Source organism: Typopeltis vanoorti, chromosome 25 (assembly GCF_054136105.1).
Source record: "Typopeltis vanoorti isolate ZY-2024b chromosome 25, IOZ_Tvanoo_1.0, whole genome shotgun sequence".
Lineage (NCBI taxonomy): Eukaryota > Metazoa > Arthropoda > Arachnida > Uropygi > Thelyphonidae > Typopeltis > Typopeltis vanoorti.
This window is the reverse complement of record NC_143573.1, coordinates 4,208,344-4,232,596: the sequence shown is the minus strand read 5'-3', so window position 1 is coordinate 4,232,596 and position 24,253 is coordinate 4,208,344. Positions and strand designations below refer to the sequence as shown.

The 24,253-nt window shown below is 36.5% G+C and overlaps 1 protein-coding gene across 4 annotated transcripts in view; it reads right to left on the bottom strand.

The window, feature by feature from the left end:
* The window catches only part of LOC150092489 (uncharacterized), a 171,452-nt gene that overhangs the window by 100,986 nt on the left and 46,213 nt on the right, over positions 1–24,253 (bottom strand). For all 4 annotated transcript variants that reach the window (XM_090414775.1, XM_090414774.1, XM_090414777.1 and 1 more), the window contains exon 3: positions 17,712–17,780. In XM_090414775.1, coding sequence (XP_090270901.1) covers positions 17,712–17,780 — 69 coding nt within the window. The remainder of the gene's footprint in view (positions 1–17,711; positions 17,781–24,253) is intronic.

Sequence of the window (24,253 nt, the reverse complement as noted above, 5' to 3'; positions counted from 1 at the left end):
GGAACTCTCGGTTCATAAAGCATTAGTACATGCCATCAATACTATGCAGGTTAAAAAATGCCAAAATTCAAATTTATCTGACTCTTCCATTTACCTTTAGTCGTGTAAATTCAGATCGAATGAGTAATGTCCCTAGAGGGGGGCAGGGAGTCATAAAATCCTGAGAAGGTCAACACAAAGCTGGTCAGCCTTGAGGGGGCTCCCACCCAGATATGGACTTCACCCACGTCCTTCCCTCTTTCCTTCAGGTTTTCAGGAGCACTATGCAGATCATGGCAATTCAGATATCAAGAAGTTGGAATGAACCTATGACTTATACTTCATAACTGAGGTCTCAGTTTAGACATGTGTTTTTTTTTTGAACAAACTGAATTGCTTTGTCTCTGAGGAGACAAAGAATCAGCCAATCCATCAATCAGTTTGAAACAACTGTCAGGCCAGTGAAACCTTTATCAGATGCTCTAATAAAAGGCGAATATATAAACACGTTATTTTAAGCAGTGGAAGCTAAGTCAACTCCGATGCCTTAGCTTGCACTACTTAACCCTGCAGAGGTCGGAGCTGATTTGAGACATACAAACAAATTGTTTAATATAAATATTCTTACACATATCCAGTGTATAGCTTGGAGGTCATGAGTAGCTACACATGCATGTATTATGAGTGATATTCCACACTGTTTATGTGGTCGGTTTTGGTTTAACACACGTTATGTAAAGGTGTGTGATATTTCATAGTAAATTTGTATCTGAGAGATACCGCGACCTCCGATGTCAGTATAGTATTGGTTTTGTTGTTGTTTTTTTATATTTACTGTTGAAAATGGCCGGAAAACTATATCGATCGGATAATCCATCAGAAGTTGAAGGGATTCAGCGATTTTGTTAGCCCGATGATAAGAATGATAGAGTTGAAAGTGATATTTGATAGTAAATTGTATCTGAGAGATACTGCGAACTCTGATGTCAGTATAGTATTGGTTTATTTTTTTTTCTTTGTTTCTTTGTTCAATAATTTCTAGATTGTAACGGAAAATAAATAAACCATGCGTTATATTTTCAGTGTTTTTTTTTTTTAAGTTTTATTGCATTTTAGCACATACTAGTAATGAATGTATCTCTCAGATACACGCGACCTACGCTGCAATTTTTCAACCACGACCTCCGCAGGGTTAAAATAACCTGAAAGCTTATGAGGATTTGTATTCTCAAAAGCTCTCAGGTCAAATTTAGGAAACTTTCAATCATAGTTTCTACGAACATTCGGCTTGAAATAATGTTGGATCTTTAATATCAGCTATTTCTACGTAATTTATTATATAATTTCTTGGCTTGTGACATCGGCATGCTTAATTTAAGCAGTACACCTTAAAAATAAGCACTTTTTGATGAGCCATTTTTTCATTTGTTATGATATATAGGGATTATAAAAATTAAGATATTTTAGAAACGAAGTACATTGGTGGCCGGTAGCATAACTTGGTTATTGGCACTCTTGACAAATTCATAGCTACGCGCTTTCTTTTAGTGCTCCATTTTCAATAAAATGTTACTTGCACCCTTCTTACGATGGCCCAACCATAGCGTTCCTGCCTCTGCATAATGATATATCTTAGCCTTGATGGGAAAACATTTTTATTATAACAGTTGAAGTTTTTCATGATATTATGTGTGATATAATTGAATCCTAGGGAGTTCTTTCGATATGTAGCCAGCAAAAGAAAGAATGATTATGGAAGGATGACACTGATTGGAGGAAATGGTATAAAGACAGCTGTTGCAGAATGTGTTGTGGAGATACTTAATGAGCAATTCATAAAGATCTTTCAATCTTGTGAATGTGACTTCATGGAGAGATTAAGAGCAGTTGATGATGGGGAGGAGAGACTGACTGTAAGTGAGCAAGAGGTGTTTGGGGAGTTGAGTAAACTAGATGTAAATAAGGCTGTGGGACTTGACAATATATCACCACGTATTCTGAAGGAGTGTGCCAGAGAGTTGACACCTGCCTTGACATATTTTTTTAATACGAGTCTTGCACTTGGTCAAGTTCCTAAAGAGTGGAAGGAGGGCAAGATTGTGCCACTTCATAAAGGAGGTGATCGAACTCAAGCATCAAACTATAGGCCTATCTGTGTGTCAGGTGTTGTGGTTAAGTTGTTGGAGAAGCTTGTGAGAACTAGGATCCAGAGTTGGGTTGACAACAATGGTATAATCTTTGATGGACAGCATGGATTTGCTAAAGGGAGGTCATGTTTTAGTAATCTACTTACTTATTACAATAAAGTGACTGCTTCCTTGGACAGAGGAGAAGGATACACAGTAATATACTTGGATTTCGCAAAGGCTTTTGATAGAGTACCTCATGATAAGTTGACAGTCAAACTAGAGCAGATGGGGTTGGATGTTAGATTAGTGCATTGGATTGGAGACTAGCTATCTGATAGGTATCAACAAGTTGTGTATGGGGGTGCAATATCCAGGAAAAGGAAAGTCACTAGTGGAGTGCCTCAGGGGTCTGTTTTAGGGCCATTACTATTTAACTTATATATTAATGATATTGGTGAAGATTTGGATGGAGATATTCAGTTGTTTGCAGATGATGCAAAGTTGGGACGAACCATAAAGAGTAGTGGAGATGTTGTGGCCTTGCAAGAAGACTTGAATAAATTGAGTGATTGGGCAAGCAAATGGGGATGTGAGTTCAATGTTGCAAAATGTAAAGTTTTAAAATTTGGAAAACAAAGATGGGATGCAGAATTTATGCTTGGTGAGAATATATTGTTGGAAGTAGAGGAAATAAGAGATCTGGGGGTGATAGTGGATAAGGATCTAAAATTTAGGGGACACATCGCCAAAATTGTGAAGACAACACAAAGACTTCTGGGAATGATGCGGAGGACACTGACATGTAGAAGTAGGGAGATACTTGTTCCAATGTATAAGGCTTTGATTAGGCCACACTTGGACTATTGTGCCCAGATTTGGTCACCGGGTTTTCAGAAGGATGAAGAGATGTTGGAAAGGGTCCAAAGGCGACTGACTAAGGTAGTTTCTGACCTCTGGAATGTTGAGTATGAGGAAAGATTGAAAAGATGTAATTTGCAGAGTCTCGTGGAGAGAAGGAAGAGGGGAGATATGATAGAGACCTACAAGTTGGTAAGGGGTTTTATAGGATCAATGGTGGAGAAGTTCTACAGAGAATAGTGGGAGATCAGGGGAGAACCAGAGGTCATCCCTGGAAACTGTATAAGGAGGGTGTGAGTAAGGGATTGAGAGGTAGGTTTTTTTTCGTGCAGAGTTGTGAGTGATTGGAATGCCTTGCCTGAGAGCGTGGTGTCTGCAAGTAGTTTGAATGTGTTTAAGACACGGTATGATGAGATGTGTGTGTAAGATAAAAGGACCTCCTAGATGAGTCTTTGACTCCATGAGGTCTTGTTTGATAATAATAATAATAATAATAATATAACACAAGTTAACAAAATAATTTGATCAGGAAGGATGAACATTGATTTATTTGCCAAGCAACTTTCGTTTGCAATAACTTGACTTAAAAAAGTTTATACATAGTTAAACTGTGCACGAGATATTAATAACAAACATGGTTTATTTATTGTTAAACTAGCACTTCGTTTATAAAAAGAAATCGGTAAGGAACTCTGCTAAGTCAGCATAGTGAATACTGGGAAAAAATCTAGTGGACTTAAGTCGTTTCAGGAAGGTAGCTAATAGCTACCTGTAGTGAATTTTTCTGCGATGAGTCTTTTGACTCCATGGAGGCACCTTATATATATAATAATACACTGCAGCAAAATGAATAACCAATGTGAAGGAAGTTTGGTTTTATAATTTAAAGTGACATGGTGCTTTTATAAAAGTGGAATGCTAAAAAAAATAATAAATAAATAAGCATATTAGTTTACACTGAGAGGGAGAGAGAAAGATTGAGAGCAAAAAGATCACCAAGTAATTGCTTGATGTGATAACCAGAAAAAAGAAAACATCACAAAAATAAAGTGAGCACGAAGTTAGGTAGCTCTAATGTAACAACTGCCGATACTGCTGTGATTTGTTTACCATAATTTATCATTTTAGTTACCTTTAAAATTATCAGAATATCTGTGACTTTTTCCTCTAACTTATCTGCTAGGTTCTAAAGAGTCAGAGAAAATTTTAGTGAAATTTTCATTGCAGAGTGGGCATTATCATTTGCTTACTACACACACACACACACACAGTATATACACGTATTTTAATTATAACCATTTTGAATTGCATTACCTTTTAAAATTTATTTCTTTTTATTCTGAAACAGTGCTAAAAATTATTTTTTGTTTTATATTTTTTTAGAAGCAGACTAAATACAGCAAGTCAAACTACTGTTTTTGTTTACTGTTCTGATAAATATTTCTTTATGCTTTGGGAATCTTCTAACAGCTAACTTCTTTTGTCTGCTTGTGAGAAAGACATTATGATGAAAATGTTATTATTTTTATTTATTTATTTTTAAACTGATGTAACCAAAATGCTTTAGTGATTACATTTTAATTTAACAATAATGCAAGAAACATTTATAGGCCCCGAGACTAGTGCTTTAGGTCAATAATCCTTCAAGTCATTATATCAATACCAGTCTTATAACGCTTCGCTTTACAACGATCCACTTATATGACGCTTTTCAATTATAACCAGCACCCATTTATACAAGGGTGGGGAATGGAAAGTTCTGATTAACATCCAGAACAAAAATTAATTTTATGTCTTCTTATATATCCTAAACGAACAAATTATTATAATTTGATGAAACAAGGGAGTTAAAGGGTTTTAAGATATATTCTTTCTTGTGGTTATATCAATTGCTTTAATATCATTTTTGTTCTAGATGTTTATCAGAACAGTCTGGCCTCCTTATTGTACAATGGAGCAGTCAACAATTGTATGAGTCAACTCATACAAAGGTTTTAGCAACTAGTGGCTCCCGTGAATTAATCGCATCGCGTTTCCGTGGCTGTTTAGTTACAACGTTAGCTGCTCGTTACATCTCTTTGTGTTTCTTTGGCTGTGAATTGTAAACTGTTTATACCTATTATTTTCTTTTATAGTTGCTAATAATGTCATAGCTTTGATAAAATTCCAAGTAAGATTGCTGTTGCTTCCAGCAAAAAGAAGACACATAACCTATTAGATTACCTACTAAGAATAAAATTATTAAATTTCATCACAAAGGTGCATCGCAGAGATGCTGCAGGCTAAACTTACCTCACACTATTGTTGTTACATGTGTTAAAAACAAAGATAAAGTTCTTGGTCAAGTGAAAAGTGCTCCTGTACACTAGTTAATACTACAGTGATTCGCAAAATGTAACAATCTTTAAGTTTAATAATAATCGTAATAATAATATTATATAATTACAGAGGTATTTCCCTACTGATTGTTCCTGGCAAGATCTATGCAAGTATACTTGAGAAACGGTTGAGAAGAATTGTGGAAGAAAAGCTCGGTGAAGAACAAGCTGGATTCAAGCCAAATAGAGGCTGTCAGGATCAGATCTTCACTTTACGACAAATAGTCGAGAAAGCATGGGAATATAACAAAGATCTGTATTTAAGTTTTGTCGATTTGGAAAAGGCATATGACAAGGTGCCAAGAGAGAGAAGCTATTCAATACGCTGCAGTTATATGGTGTCAATGGGGCATTATATCAAGCAATACTTAGTCTTCATTTGAGTTGTAAGTCAGCAGTTAGAATTGAAGGAAGTACAGGAAGATGGTTTAATGTTAAATCTGGTATGAGACAAGGATGTACATTATCGCATCTATTCATTATCTATATAGATCACATTATGAAGGAAAGTGGTATTAAACATGATATCAAAATTGGAGATGTTAATGTCAGCTCTTTGCTTTATGCTATACTTCTAATGTTATACTTCTAAATAAATCCGCTACAAGTCTGCAAGATTCTCTGACTAAATTGAATAGCTGTTGTAATAGATATGGTATGAAGGTCAGCAATAAAAACACAAAGACAATGAAAATAGGCAGAATCATTGAAAATGTCAACTGTTTGTGAATGGAGAACCTGTGGAACAAGTAACACATTTCAGCTACTTAGGCACGATTTTTACTGAAGATGGTAAATTAAATATAGAAATAGACAACAGAATCAGCAAAGCCGGTATGGGAAGTCAATTGAATAAATTCATATGGAATAAGAGAAAAATTAGTCGGAACACTAAATTAGCTGTATACAAGACAGTGTTCAAACCAGTTTTAACTTATGGATCTGAGAGCTGGGTCAGAAGTAAAACACTTGACCAAAGACTAGAGACCGCAGATATGAGAGTCCTGAGAAAGATTATAGGCATGAACAGATGGCATCAATGGCAATATCATTATTATTATTATTACTACGGGCTACTCCAGGAGTCCTTAGACTCATCGAGGGAGGCCCTAAACATCATGTTCACACAACTGTTCAACATTCTCACAGTATCTATCATACCTTGCCTTGAACTCGTTCACCGTCATAGCACCCACAACAGACTCTGGCAGCTTATTCCACTCATTTACCACTCTAAAAGTAAAGAACCCAGCTCTAACACCCCTGCTAACCACGCTCTTGCCCAGCTTCCATGGGTGACCCTAGTTCTCCCACCACCAGTCCTGAACTCAAAAATATCATCTGAATTAGTCCTATAGAATCCTTTTAGCAATTTGAATGTCTCAATCATATCTCCCCTTTTCCGCCTATCAACTAGTTTCTGCAACCCACAAATCTTCAACCTGTTCTCATATGGTTCATTCCATAGACCTGCTATCATCTTAGTCACTCACCTCTGGATCCTCTCCACCTCCTCCCCATCAAGAAGGAACCGAGGTGACCAAATCTGGGCACAGTAGTCGAGATGAGGTCTTATCAGGGCTCGGTACAGAGGTACAATAACTTGCTTGTCTCTGCTCGTCAAGGTATTTTTCAACAACCAAGTGAGTTGATGAGCTGATTTAGCTACTTTTGCAATGTGCCCCCTAAACTTCATCTCCCTATCCACCAACACTCCCAAGTTCCTGGCCTCATCAATCTCTTGGAGTACAGTTCCACCAATGTGGTATACTGCTGCTAATCTTTTCACTCCGAAATGCATAACCTTACATTTTGTCACATTAAATTGACATCCATTCTCCTTACTCCAGAACTCCAATCTATCTAAGTCATCTTGCAAGACTTTGACATCTTCTGCGTTCACTATCGCCCTACCCAACTTTGCATCATCAGCGAACAAATGAACTGTCCCACTTAGACCCTTCCCTATATCGTTAATGAACAGATTAAACAGCAGTGGTCCAAGAACAGAACCCTGTGGCACACCACTAGTCACAGGCCGTCTTTTGGACTCTACTCCTGAATAAACTACTCTTTGATATCTCTCCATCAACCACCCAGCTATCCATCTCACCAACCCTATATCCATTCCCATATGTTGTAGTTTACGGATTAGTATTCCATGTGGTATCCTGTCAAACGCCTTTGCCAGGTCCAGCAGTATCACTGTAAACCCACTTCCCTTTTCCAGTTCAGCCGTCACCTTGTTATAAAACTTGAGCAAGTTACTGAAGCATGATGTACCCTTCACAAAGCCATGCTGTCCCCTGTACAGTATCTCATTTTCATCAATCCATTCCTGTATTTTTCCCTTGACTACTTTCTCCAAGACCTTCACAACGACTCCTGATTTGCAACCATAGTCTTGGATCCTCCTTTATGCAGTGAAACTATTTTCCCCTCTTTCCATGCCTTCGGGATTAAGCCAGACCCAAGACTCAGATTAAACAACATGGTCAAGGGCACTGATAATTCATTAGCCGCTTCATGCAAGACCCGTGCCGGTATACCATCCAATCCCACAGATGTATTCACATTAAGGTTCTGTAATAGACTATTCACCTCCACTTCATTCATCACAATTCCTGTATAAACTAATGGTTCCTTCATTTTTTCAACGTCACCACCTGGACGATATACTTTTGCAAAGTGCGTGCTCAGTAACTCCACTATATCGACTGGTTCAGTGAACTCTTTACCATCGTCATTCCTTAAAATCATTTTGCCATGTACAGTTTTTTTCTTGCTTGCAGCATATTGAAAGAACTGTTTGGGATTCTCTTTTGCTTGCATAGCTAGTTTCCTTTCATAACCGGCTTTTGCTGTTTTTACCACACTCGTTACCCTTCTGGCCTGCACTTTATACCATTCGTGTGCCTGCAGGTCACCCCTTTCTTTAAATACCCTCCATAGTTGTTTCTTTTTTTGCAGCTCAAGCTTAATGGTGTTATTCATCCATTTAACCCCTCCTTGTTTCACTATTCGGACCTTAGGTATACAATCAGCCATAACCTCCTGTAAATGCTCTTTGACCACTTCCCATGCTCTATCGACGTCCAGCCCTTTGCAGTTGTACATGCCATGGCACTGATCCAAGCAATCTCCTAAGCTTGTCATACTTGCCAGCACGGTAATTCCACATATACCCTGTCTTAATCACAAATTGCACACTTTTAGCCACCTCCCAGGTCAAGACCTTATGATCACTCTCACCAATAGGTGGCAACATGCTCATATTCATTACAGTCAAATTCTCAGATACTATTACCAGGTCAAGCACTCTCACACCCCTAGTATTTTCAATTACATGCTGTTTCAGATAGTTATCCCTTAATAATTGAATAAATCCATTTCCTTCCTCACATGTGTCCTCTCCTCCTTCCAATCACTGTTACCATAGTTGAAATCCCCCATAATAATTACCTTCCTTCCACTCATTTCATCAATTTGTTTATGCATACCATCTCCACCATCTATTCCATCACCTGGTCTATAGCAGCACCCAACTGTATATTTTATTCTGCCAGTGTCAATCTCACACCAAATAGCCTCAAATGAGCTCCTTTCACTATCCTGCAATACTTCAATTCTCCTTGGCTGCAGTTCATCAACTATCATCAATAACACCCCTCCCCCAATTTTATTCTCTCTGTCCCTCCTAAACATACTATAACCTACACATTCTATCCCACTAACTATATCATCTTCCGTCAGCCATGTTTCACTAATGCCAATAACCTGTGGCCAGGAAGAGCCAATCAAGGCCAAAAATTCTTCCTTCTTGTTCCTAATACTCCTGGCATTAGTATACATGAATTGCAGTGATCTCTTTGTCCCACCCCTATCTTGATGCGTTATTCTAAATGTCCCATTCCCATTTTTTGTCCTTAGTGCTGGCTCAGGTACATTATATACATTTTTACACTCAACTGTCTCACTGATGTCTGGATATCCACTCCCCCCCCCCCTCCTTGGTAGTTCTAGTTTCCCTGGTTCTGCACATCCATTTTCACTTCATTCAGCAACACTTTTTCCATGTCTCCGCACACCAAGTCCATTCAAATGCAGGCCATCCATCTTGTATAAGTCCTTTCGCCCATCAAACTCATTCCACACGTCCACAAATTCCACACCACACCGTCCGCATAACCTGCGCATAATGTCATTTGCGATTATGGCCCTCCTTCTAAACTCCTCTCTGTCATACCGCGGTAACAGACTCACCATTCTAACTCTGTCACTCTTTTCTTTCGCTACCTTTAACAATACTTTCAAGTCCTCTCTCATAAAAAATTTATCACCTTTCAATTCATTCGTACCCGCCACAATTGTTAATTCTTTCACCCTCTGTTTTTGCACTCTAATACTCTCACTTACATCCTTAAATTTCGCACCCGGTAAGTACGATTTAGTTACACTCCCATCTATTACTCCTCTTAATAACGAGTCACCATACAACACTCTTTCCTTCATTTCGGAAACTCTCCCACGCTGTTTATTTACGTTAGCCGAATCACTCTGGAAAGAGTTTTGCAGGTGCTCTAATTGCCGCTGTGCATTTTGTATCACTGTGCGCAGCCTAGCGATCTCACTTCCTACAAATAATTCCTCATTTTTTTTATCATTCAAACCATTTTCTCTTTCTGTATAATTGCTCTCACTCTTTCTTAGATCACCACTCACATTGCCATCTTGTACACCGCAATTCCCTATCGAGCCACTATTTTTACTCGCATTCTGGCTTTCTTCAACCATAACTGTCTCACAACCTGACACATACTTCGACTCCTCACTTTGCATACACTTTCTACACATTCTCCCACCACTATCACTTTCAATCCAAACTCCAGCCTCATTCGGGAATGCATACATTCCACACACATCACATTGGACAAATTCTCTCACATTATAGTTTTTGAACAATGCCGTCGTATTTTTGGACGCCATTATCTTATGTCGCATTGGCGCCATATTCAAATCTTTGAAACGTATCGTTAAATACTAAATTAATTAATGGAATTTACACCAAAATCACACAGACACAACAAGTTACCAAATTTAGACAATATTACGTTATAATATTGTCATATTAAATTAAAATTAAATTAAAATTAAATCATATTAAAAACGAGGGTATTAGGAAAGAACTTGACATTGTCAGCATCCAGGAATGTGTTAGCAGAGCTAATCTCAGGTAGTATGGTCACTTAAACAGAATGGGCGAGGAAAGATTAGCAAAACAAGTGTTCTCTGCCAGGTTGGCAGCAAAACAACCCAGAGGAAGACCAAGATATAGGTGGATTGATATGGTACAAAGTGCCTTAGACGATAGAAATATAAGATCTGGTAATGTTGAAGTCTTGACAAGTAGCAGACTGATTTGGAGGAAAATTGTAGATAGGAAGTTAGTAATAATGTAGTTTTTTTCATGTAGTACTATCATATCGTGTACACCCCTTGAAGGTACATGGCAGGAATTCGATGATGATGATATTATAATGATAATCTTTAATAATTTTTACGTTTCCGAAAATTATTCTATTATTCTTACACACATATATGACTACTTAAAACGTTTATGCATTACATGCATTCTGCAAATGATAAAAAAGGCAATGATTTACTATATGATGATGAAATTCGCTATAAGGTAGTGGTCTGGAATCTAACGTATCATACGAACGGTATGCATGTATTATTATTATTATTATTAGACCACCCTGGAGTCAATAACTCATATCAGGAAGCCCTCCATTACACACCATGGCTTGAATGCATTCACTATCTCCACACCCACTACACTTTCAGGCATTGCATTCCAACCACCCTCAACTCACCACAGAAAAAAAACAGCCTTTACTATTTGCTCACGACCTTTTTATACAGCATCCATTGCTTTTGTTCTCCCGTCTCCAACCATTCTATGAAAAATGTGATACTCATTAATCCGATAATTAATCCTTAATAACATGTCGCGATCACATCCCTCGTCCTTCTATCCACTAGACTCTATAATGGCATTACCTCTGGAATGCTCAACAATCCAGAGACTAGAAATCACCTTAGTCAAACGTCACTGAATCCTTTACAACATATCTTCATCCTTTTGAAAACCCGGTAACTCATATGCAGTCTGAATAAAGCCTTATACAATGGAGCAATTACGTCTTTACACTTACATACCAGTGTTCTCGGCATCATTCCCATAATGCACTGTGCTGTTCTCAGAGTTTTAGCAAAATATCTTTGAAATTTCAGGTCCTTATCCACCAACATCACAGATCCCTCATCTCCTCTACTTCCTCTAAGATATCACTCCACCATGTGATAATCACCAGGGAGTAGAACCACATAACTTCACACATTATTCTACATATTCTCCACAAAGATATTATACACAATTATACACTTGTTACATAACAAGTATATAATTCCACAATTACATAACAAGTTATATATAATGTTATATAACAAGTGTATACTTCCACAATTATATACTTGTTACAACACTGCTGAATCATTTGCGATCCTCTTGAAAAAGTCATTCCCTTGTTGCACATCCAATCCTCAGTTGCAGATATGACTTAAACATCTGTGGTAAAGTTTATTCCTTTCAAGTGTTTCTTTAAATTTGAAAATAGGAAATAGTCAGATGGGACCAGGTCTGGCAAACAGGGTAGGTGAGGCAGACATTGAAAGCCCAAGTTGTGTATTGTCTGTTGGGTTTCAATGAATAGTGTGAGCAGGTGTGTTGTCCTGCTAAAACAACAATCCTCTGCTCAGTTTCCTGCAGAGTTTTTCCTCGGTACCTCCTTCAGTTCCTTCAGAGCTGTTGTATAAACTGATGCTGTAAGAGTTTCACCTTTTTTGAGGTACTTGGTAAGGATTACACCATCCATATATTAAAAGACAATGGCAAGAACCTTCCCTGATGACTTTTGGGTTCAGAACTTCTTTGGCTGTGGAGAACCTTTGTATCTCCACTCTATTCACTGTTGTATGTTCTCTAGGTCATAGTGATGAAGCCATGTTTTTATCAACAGTCACAATACAAGCCAAAAAATTTGTACCTCATTTTTTAAAATGACCCAAAATCCTTTGAGATGACAGCACACATTCTCTCTCTTTTGGTTGGTATTCAAACATTTGGAGGACCCACTTTGCTGAGAGCTTCTGTATGTCCAGATGTTTGGTGGATAATGACCCAACTCGTTCCCTGGATATAATGTTTTTTAGCTGGTATTCATCTATCATCAAGGATCATGGCATGCACTGCATTGAGGTTTTCAGGTGTAATCACTGTGGAAGGTCTTCCTGACCTAGGAGCATCTGTTGTCTCAGGATGCTCAGTTTTAAACTTGGCCACCCATCTAGCAACTGTTGGTTATGCTGGGGGACAGTCTTCTAAAGTCTCACACAAAGTTTGTGAATCTCAGTTGTGGACTTTTCTTGCAGAATGAAAAACTTGATGATGACCTGCATCTCTGTGTCTTTGAATTTCTTCAAAACCACTGACATGTCTTCTTATATATCCTAAATGAAAAAGAACAAATTATTACCATTTGAAGAAACATGGGTGTTAGAGGGTTTTAAGATATGGTCTTCCTTGTGGTTTATATCAGGTGCTTTAATATCATTTTTGTTCTGGGTGTTTATCAGAACTTTTCAGGTCCCCCCCCCCCCTCAACACCTTATGTTCAACTGGTAGCCCCCCCCCCACAATGCATTCTCAAATATTGAAATCCACTTGCAAGACTACACATCCATTCTACTTCTAATAGTTTTTCCTTAAACAGAAATGGCCCAAAACAGACCCTTGGGGCACACCACTAGTGACTTCCTCTTCTGGGATATCGTGCTCCAATACCCAACTTGCTGATATGTATCAATCAGCCAATCTCCAATGGAGTGGACTAATGTATTATCCAATCCCATCTGTTCCATTTTAATTACCAGCTTGTTATGTGGTACTCTATCAAAGGATTTAGCAAAATCTAAATATGCCACTGTGTACACATCTCATTTTCCAAATTAACCTGTCTCCCTGTTATAAGCAGATTGCTAAAACATGATTTTCTTATAGTAAACCCATGCTGTTCATCAAAGAGAATATTGTTATCATCACTCTGGCCCTCACTAGCCTCTCTAATAAATTAACCACAACCACAGAAAAACAGATGAGCCTGTAATTCAAAGCCATAGTCTTATTGCCCACTTTATGAAAAGCAATTTTCTCTTTTTTCCACTCCTTTGGAACTTGGGAAAATCTAAGACTCATGTTAAAGAGGTAAATTAAAGCTGTTGTGAACTCCTTGAAACATTCCCTCAAGATGCATGGTGATATATTATTATTATTATTATTATTCCACCCAACATAAAAAAACTCCTATATCACAGTATCTGCGAATCCCTACTCAGATACGGAATAACAGTCTATGCAAATACATCAAACAGCCACCTAACAAAATTAGAAACACTACACAGGAAAATCGTGTCAACAGTGATCTGGACACCTTACACACAACAACCAATATCTGACAAGCACATGGCGATACACAGAATTCTGAGCATTAAAAACCTGAAACACTACATGACATTAACAAGGAATTACTTCAACATCACCTATCGAAACAACAGAGACACATATCGTATAACACGACTTACAACAACTCTCTACATCCCCACACCCCTTCAACAACTCATACGGTTCTTTTTTGAGATCACATCAGATACCCACGCAACTCAACAACCTACCAAGAAAGTTAAAACATGTAGATAACTACAGAACATTATAAAACGAACTCTGGAAAATATACCAACAAAGTTAAGAAACCATTAACACTAATATGTGAAGGCTAAATCCCACTCTCTTCACAAAAGCTAACCCAAGCTTCGAAGTAGGTGGGATTAACTTGCTTCACTCATCTACAAGTAATTCTTATAAGCAAATGCAGAAATTTGTACGTATAATCACTCTTTCTCAAACTTTAAAAAAATAAAATAAATATAAAATAAAATAAAATAAATTATATAAAAAATTCTGTATAATCTTCATTGTTAATATTAGAAGAACATGTGTTGTAAATACATAATATAAAGGCAAAAAAGTATTATTAAAAATTTTAATTAAAATCCAATGTAGGAATTGCAGCACTTAGCGCTGAACTCTGTAAAATTATAAGGTGCAATCTCACACAAGATGTTTATTGTATGTATAAATATTTTAGCAATCAATAAAATATATTTTTTATTAAAAAATAAATAAAATAAAAAAATTATGTCATACCTCCAGGGAGTCCAAAGACTCATCGAGGGAGAGTGTGCCAACAGCATCGAACAATTAGTTCCCCTTCCAACTACTAACCGTGCTCAAACTTCCTTGACTTTTTGCGTGAGCCATTAGTAGCAGAGGCTCTACCAATTGACCAACCTTTGCTGGCAAGTCCTACAACCTGATTGACATCGAGTTTACTCAATTCCTCATGTATACCTCCAACTCCCTCACGATCAGTGTTCCTCCTCCCTTCCCACTGACCTCAAGTTCTGCAGGATGTTATTTGCACGAGGATGAAATACCTTTATGAAATGTTCTATTACTAAATAGCTTAGGGAAATAACAACGTAGACTAGGATATACATTAAAATAAATTTTTAATACAAATCCAATATTTCAGCAATGTATTTCGGCTGCATGAGACTGCCTCAAATTTGGGAAACCTACATCAGAAGACCTCAGTCCAATCGCCCAAGAATACCAACATTGCCTGCTAGGGGGCACCAGTAGGACTTTAGGAGAAAGAATAGCTTCCTGCTTCGTCCTCATTTACTATTTGCTGTGCCTGCGTGCACGTGTCTTGCTCACAAGTTCCTGCTGAAAATGGCAACATGACGTTGCCGAAATATTGGATTTGTATTAAAAATGTATTTTAATGTATATCCTAGTCTACGTTGTTATTTCCCTAAGCTATTTAGTAATAATGCATAACCAACGTCTAAGCCTTTCCACTAGAATTATGAAATGTTCATTTAACATCTCTATTATATCTGCCTCAGTGGTTATGCTCAAAAAACCACAAAAAAATCACTTTCTGAATGAGATCAGATAAAGTAGATACTGTATATAAGTGACCTGAAAGGAATATCCCTCTCAAAACAAAACAAAAAAATTGCCCCACACATCTTCACTCCGCATGCCTTATAATTAATTTTTCGGCGAAATGTTCAATTGATGATTTGCATTTTTGCCGAATTATTGTTTTTCAATCAACTGCGTTTCGATAAATTGTGTTTTTGATTAACTGCAGATCAGTGAATTGCTTTTTTGATTAACTGCTTTCTGATTGTTTTTTTTTGATAAATTATCTTTACGTAAATGGTTGTTCATTAAAACATTTTCAGTGAACTCTCCAGATACCTGATAGACAGATAATGGAGTAGTGTAAGTGGAACAGAATCAAAATGATGACATGTGACAGTAGTGCAAGTCTGCTGTTTAATTTCTGGCTAATGATATTATGAATTTTTTCTATGGGGAGAGGGAAAATTGTTTGCTGATGGCATTAAATTAGAGAAAGCAATAAAGGTAATATGGAGAGCATGCAGAAGAAGTGAATAGATTAACACTGTAAAGATAATCGTATTGCCAATTCAATGCAGCATAAGGTAAAAAGATTCAAGCTAGGCAAAAACTACTTGGTACAAAATTACTATGGGCCGAAGTTATGTATTATACCAATGAGATTTCACTACAGGAAATTCACTGGGGGATGGATGGGTTACAGAGAGAATGAACAGAATGGATGGGAAGGGAATGAGGAAGAGATGAAAATGAAAAGTTCTGGTGGGTGAACTAAGATAGTGAGAGTTCTGTGGGATGCTCAATATGAGAACAGATTGAAGGTTAGTTTGTGGATTGCAAAATTTAGCTGCTGTTTGCTAATATACTTCTATCATAGTCCTGTTTTCTGTGATGCAAGTAGAAATAAACTAGATATGATAGAAACATGCAAGTTACTAAGAGAGAGAGGGGGGGGGGGGGTTGTAGAATAGATGCAGAAGAAATTTTTCACTACACAGTACAAAGGAAGAATCCAGGGATTACTCCTGAAAGTTGAGCAAGAATATGGTTAGTAAGGATGCAAGAACTAGATTTTGTGGTTGGAGAGTGGTGGCCAACTGGAATGGGTTGCTGTGAATGTATACTGTCAGTGACTGAGTTTAAAGAGGTAGTATAATAATTGTGCAAACAATTGTTGTAGGCCTTCCATGATGAGTCTCATAACTTTATGGAAATACCCAAATAATAAAGTTAGATTTTGCCATAGCACAAGGTGGCTGGATGTCATTTAACTTACTTTCATTCCTTATTATTTTCATTAGTAAGTATCTACTTCTTCCTTTCCAGTAATAGGCCTAGTGGCCTGTTATGGTCTCTTCCATTTTTCAAAAGCCATTATCTATTCTTTCCTTGAGGCCGATATCTCTATCTCTTTGAGAAATCTTCCTTCACTTATTCTTTCTGTATGTTGTCTCCATCTCTTTCTATAAAGATCAATGTAATCTAAGGCAGGTATCACCTCAAGTTCCTTTAAGATAATTAACACCATATATTAGAATGGGTTTAATGGGTTTTGCTATTGAATTACGGATTCTTATTCTTGTTTTCTTGCTTATTAAATTTTGATTGAATATCTGATTAATAGATTTTGCTATTCCTATATAAGTGCTTATTTTATGTTGCATATCTTTGTGTCTTTCATAAGATAAGTAGTAGCCTAGATATTTGAATGTATTAACCTGTTCTATAATATCATTATTGATGCAAATTTTGTTTCTAATTGGGTCTCAGCCTTTAAATAGCATGACTTTGATTTTGAATATATCTACTTTATTACGAATAATATTTATTTCAATGTCTTTACTATAAATTTATTCTGTCAGCACATGAGGGGGGGTAGTCTTCTTTTTGCCATAAATTCCTCATAGCAAGCATCTACTCATCCCAAGTATTTAATTACTAATGAAAAACAATAAGAAATGAAATTAAGTTCAATTACAGGAAAGACAGCATTTTAATCATAATAAATGGCAGACTTAACAGACAAGCAGATGAAATTATGTCTTATTACCCATTTTATTTTTGGAATGCTATCTGTACTATAACAGGCTGAAAACAAAAAAACAATCACCATCTGTATTACGAACATTCATTTCTTTAATGATAATAATAATAACAAGATTAAAAGAAATAACCATGATTGGTTACTTTCAAAGTTAATACTTGAATAAAACTTCATTACATTTATATAAAAGCAGCAAATTTACTTACCTATCTCAAGTATATTTAAAAATTCTACAGGTTCAGGATTAATACTTTTTTGAAGACAAAGTTTCTTCACTAGAATAAAAATCAAACACCAAATAACAAACTTCGTAATAAAATGGGATTTCCTCATCCTGAAATCTTTTCATCTTCAATTTATATAATATACACACATGCACACACACACATATATATATAGTGTCATTTTTAAATAACCACATCACCTGTGCATCTTCATACTGAAATTAGGTTTTTAATTTGTGACAGTAAGGGTTTCAAATATAATGTCATAATTACAATTCACTTCCACCAGTAACAAGCTCTTGATATGCCTTCTAGCGACTATGAGAATTTTTTAATACATACAGAAAAGTTTAGGTGTGGTTGATTATTTATAATAATGCTTCACAGTATAAACAATACCAAGAAAAACACATTTATTAAACTCACTAGTATTTTGCTGGTTTCCTACCCAGCATCACCAGAGAACAATTATTACTCTGACAGGCACAGAGTTCAACTAAGTAATTGTCTTGTCTTAAGCTTGTCACAAACCATTGAGGTTCTTTAGCTGTGGAATTCACAACTGCAACCATCTTGAGGATAAGGTGGTTGGCCCTATGCCTCCCAGTATGTCCTATGTCAGTAGATACGTGTGTTCATGGGGCTGATTTGCCTGTTCTAGGCGATGAAAAACCCGAGTTTCTGGGTTAAAAAATCTCCTACCTCCATATGAGACCAGCTAACTAACTTTCGATTCCCATCCAAGACATGAAAATGTCTTGGATGGGAATCGAACCCAGGTTATTCGTTTATATGGAGGCTCTAACTAAGTAATTGTGGAAGTGAAAATTATGACTACAAATGGAACATTCTTACATGGCTCTGCCCTCTATGAGTCAGATAACCATAAAGCTAATTTAGAGAAGTCAGGCTATCAGATCTTAAAATAATAGTCTCCCACATCTTTGGTAAATTAATGCAACCATACTTGGCTAGGAAAATACTTCATAACCGATGCTGATTCTAAAAATAGTCTCTCAGACCTATAACAGCATATAATGTAATATAGTTGTTTCGATGGAGGAAACTCCATCTGATCCAATGTGAAGGAGTATCCAGAGTATGGTCTGCCAATCCCAACTTGCCATACAGATGATAGCAGATATTCTGTGTTCCTTAAGACAGATGTTAACTGACCTACCAGTCTGTCCAAAGTAGGCTGAACTGCAGGCACAAGAAACTTTATATACTCCAGGATGTTCAAGAAGATGCAGTTGATTAGAAGAACATATGAAAATACCTAAGCTGAATGAAAGGTTTGAAAGTGGCATGGAGTTCATATTTGCAGAGAGCTTTGCCTATTTTTTTTATGATCTCTCATATGGAATGAGAGATCCTTAATATATCCTTAGTACCCTTAATATATGGAATGGGAATAGTTTTTCTGTGATATCCTGTATGTAGGAGGAATGGAGGTACATGTAGTATTTTATCTATTTTATATGAACCACTGGCTAAAAAGGTGTTGCAAAGATCTCCGATCTCAGTTTCAAGGACATCGTGATTTTCATGCCATTCCAAGTATTATTATTATTTTTTTTTTGGAAAAAAAAAAAAGTATGAGTAATTTTAAAATTATTCAAAATACAAAACTGATAGTTCTTGACCATTATTATTCATGCAACTTTTTTCCATATTTGCCTAAAACATTTAGGATTGGATTATTTCCAGTTCTTTCATGTTGTACCATCATTGTGTATTGTGGTACAATACATTCATTATCTATATGAATTCATCATTCATTATCTATATGGATTACATTATGAAGGAAAGTGGTATTGAACCTGATATCAAAACTGGCAATGATGTTAATGTCAGCTCTTTGCTTTACGAGAATGATGTTATACTTCCTAATTAAATCCGCTACAAGTCTGCAAGATTCTCTGACTAGATTGAATAACTGTTATAAAAGATTTGGTATGAAGGTCAGCAACAACAAGACAAAGACAATGAAAATAGGCAGAAGCATTGAAAATATCAATAATAAATTTAATTTAATCCTTTATCCAAGTGTGAGCAAACAAAGTTTGCGTCTGAAAGTATCTTCAGGACTGGGGTAAGGTAGTACAACACCAGGGCACTCCTTGCAAAGGTGGAGCAAGCTACCAACACTCCTATCTCAGTATCTCCCATAATGCAAAACACATCTCCTTTTGTGGATATGTCTAATGTTATGCATTGAGGCAAGGGCCACCTTACCCCAGTCCTGAAGCCCTGTTGTACCACCTTACCCCAGTCCTGAAGATACTTTCAGGTGCAAACTTTGTTTGCTCACACTTGGATAAAGGATTAAACTAAATTTATTATACTCTAACCAAGTGAAAAATAAACTTTCAACATCTTTCTCTAAATCCAGAGTAATTTATTAAAAAAGGGTGGCACACCATTTGGCAACTCCTATAGGTAGAGATGACCTGCTAATGCTTTTGCCTGGTATCTCCACTTGGGCCTGGCTCCCACTGAAGAGACCTCAATAAAGGTCGAAACTAGTCTGGGTTGTGGCCCTTCCCTTAATGATGTTATAACCTTGCTCCACCTTTGCAAGGAGTGCCCTGGCGTTGTACCACCTTACCCCAGTCCTGAAGATACTTTCAGGAGCAAACTTTGTTTGCTAACACTTGGATAAAGGATTAAACTAAATTTATTATACTCTAACCAAGTGAAAAATAAACTTTCAACATTGAAAATATCAACTTCACCGTGAATGGAGAACCTAACAAGAAAAACATTTCAGCTACTTAAGCACGATTTTTAGTGAAGATGGTACATTAAATATGGAAATAGACAACAGAATCAACAAAGCTGGATATGGTAGGAAGTCAACTGAATAAATTTATGTGTAGTAAGAGAGAAATTAGTCAAAACACTAAATTAGCTGTATACAAGACAGTGTTTAAACCAATTTTAACTTATAGATCTGAGAGCTGGGTTAGAAGTAAAACACTTGACCAAAGACTACAGACTGCAGATATGAGAGTCCTGAGAAATAGTAGGTGAGTGAACAAATAGCATCAATGGCAATATCATATTAAAAACGAGGATATTAGGAAAGAACTTGACATTATCAGCATCAAGGAATGTGTTAGCAAAGCTAATCTCAAGTGGTATGGTCACTTAAATAAAATGGAAGAGGAAAGAATAGCAAAATAAGTGTTCTCTGTCAGGTTGGCAGGAAAAAAGACCCAGAGGGAGACCAAGATATAAGTGGATTGATACGGTAAAAAGTGCCTTAGAAGATATAAATACAAGATCTGATAATGTTGAAGTCTTGGCAGATAACAGATTGATTTGGAGGAAAATTGTAGATTGAAAGTTAGTAATGATCTAAATTTTTCATGTAGTACTATCATTTCCAATTCTAGCATTAAGATCTTCTGCTATTAATACATAGTCATTTTTATTACATTTATTTAACTGTTTTTGTAGTTCATAAAATTGTTCAGTCTTCTTTTCTACTTTCTTCAGAGGCATATTATCTGAGACCTCAAGGGAGTCAAGGACTCATCGAGGGAGGCTATAAAACATACTTCATAATCATACCTTCTCTTAAATTCATTCATATTAGATGCACTCACTATCCCTAAAGGCAAACTATTCCACTCACTGCTCTGTGAGAGAAAAACCTAGGTCTTATCCCTTTTTGATTGTGAACAAACTCAATTTCCATGGATGATCCCATGTTCTCTCCCCACCTTCCATATAATAAAAAATTTTATCAGACAATATCTTATAACACTCATTCAGAAGTTTATAGACCTCTGTCATATCACCCCTCTTTCTCCTGCTAACCAGATTCTGTAATCCACATATTTGCAATCTTTCCGCATAATCTAAATCCCATAATCGCAATATAATTTTTATAATCTTCTTTGCTTCCTCCCACAGCTTCTTTATCCCCTTGGAACCTGGGAAACCAAATCTGCACACAACAATCCAGGTGCAGTCTTATAAAGAAGCAAAATGACTTCCTTATCCCTACATGTCAAGGTTCGCTTCAACATTGCAATTATCCTCTAAGTTGTATTTGCAACTTTTGCTATGTGACCTACGAACTTCAAATTCCTATCCACCATTAAGCCAAGAAGATCCCTAGCCTCATTAGATTTATGTAGTATAACCCCACTAATATAATATGCTGCTGGAAATCTCATCATGCCAAAGCGCATAACTTTACACTTAATAACATTAAACTGACAGCCATTTTCATTTGCCCAAATTTCCAGCCTATTCCAATCATTTTGTAAGTGTTGGATATCAGTAGAATCCCTGAATGCCCTGACCAACTTCACATCATTGGCAACAATTGCACATCTCCAGTTAGACTCTTCGTAATGTCATTTATGTATAGAATGAACAACAACAATGGCCCAAGGAATGAACCCTGAGGTACACTACTGGTCACCTTAAATCGGTCAGATTCACATCCACCTTATACTCCTTTCTGATATCTGTCTGTCAACCATCCACTGATCCAAGTGAAGAGTTTATATTCCAATCCCATATTCTCCAGTTTATGCAGTGTGCCTTAGCAAAATCCAACATTATCATAGTGTATCGATTCACTTTATCCATCTCAGTCATAATGTTGTTATAAAATGTGAGCAAATTGCTAAAGCATGACCTTCCTTTAGTAAACCCACGCTGCTCCTTGCAGAGTATAGATTGTTTGTCTAGCCATTTCTGTATGTGAGTTCTTACCAACTTCTCCAAAATCTTCACTATCACATCAGAGATACTGATAGGTCAGTAGTTACATACATCGGTTTTTGCACCACTCTTGTATAATGGAAATATCATACATTCCTTCCATTCTTACGGTATCATTCCTGAGCTGAGACTCAAGTTATACAAACATGTGAAGGACCTAGCCAATTCTGCTGAACAATTCTTCTGCATCAGCTCTTCAACCTCATTTTCATGGACCTCTAACTCTTCACCCAATGTAGCAGTAGCACTGTGCATTATGTTACATACACCTGGTTGATATATCTTAGCAAAGTGTGGACTCGTTAATTGAACAATGTCTTTAGCTTCTGATACTAGAGTACCATCTGTATTCAATAAAGTTATTCTTCCATATTCATTTTTTCTTTGGTTCGTTCACTTTGCATTTTTTGCATTCTTTCTTTCATATACTTCTATGATATTTAAGTAACCTCTATTTGTTTTTAACTTAACTGTTATAACATGATAATTTACAAAGTTGTACTTTTGTTTTCCATTTATTATTGATCCAAATGGCCATTCCACTAGAAGTTCTAATAATATTATAAAATATTAATATAGCCATAATAAAAATATTAATATAGCCATGATAAATTAATATTTTTAGCTTTTAGTTGTTTTACTAAGTCCAATTTCTTTGTTGCTATACTTCTTTCTTTCCACATGGCTACTTTTAAAATGTCCAAGATTTCTAATCTTTTACCTTTTATCCTTTCATGGTTGTAACCCATTGTTTCTGTCCGATGAATTTTCCAGTTGAAGCACCCGAGTTGTAGAAATTTTTTACATGGTAAGGTAACCAGCCTTATGCAAAACTCCCAACCTGGAGGCTGAGGTTATCTCTCTCTTAGGCTGGCAACCTCTTGACTCATTCAGCTAGGAAGGCCTTACCAGTAGCTTAGCTACTGCTGACATAGCTCTTGTGGCCATTGGTGCATGCAAGCCTCCTTACCGCATCAAAGTGGAGATACCAAAGGAAGCTATTTTTAATTTCTTGTTCACATTTCAGTCACAAGCGATTAGATCTCCCACATATATAAATCTTTCTACTTATTCTATGGGGTTTCATCCATCTGTGATTATCAGTTTTTTTTTTTTTAATATTTATTTTTAGACCAAATTTATCCCTGCTCTCTGTTAGTTTATTAAATAACCTTCATAGATTCTCTTCATTCTCAGTGATTAGTACTGTATTGTCTAAATATCTTAGGTTATTTATGTTTATCCTACCAAATGAGATGTCATTTTGTGTTTTTCTATTTCTTACATGATCCTTTCTGAGAAGGACAGAGATAATGCACATCCTTGTCAGACTCCTCTTGTGATGGATAATGACAGATACTTATTTAAAAAAAAAAAAAAAAAGGGAGGAAGGCTGGCAAAACACACACATATATATAACTATTATAAAAATTAGTAATGAAAATGTAAATATAAAATCTTGAATTTTATATTTACATTTTCAGCAAAAAACCTTGTTCTTGTAAGTGATAGCACATTAGACTGTTTCAGTAATTTTTACATTTCTCATGACAGCAGTTCATCCAGACTGTGCAAAGTAGAATAGACCATAGGCGGAAGACATGTGATCAACATCATGGAATGCCAATTATTATTATTATTCAGGGCTCCATGGTGGGAGGTCGTTTTTAAGAAATACGAAGTTTATCATACCACTCCTTGAACCCACTGACCGTTCCTGCTCTAACCACTCTCTCAGCAGGGGCGCGGCGGCCATATGTGCAATGTGTGCGATGCAC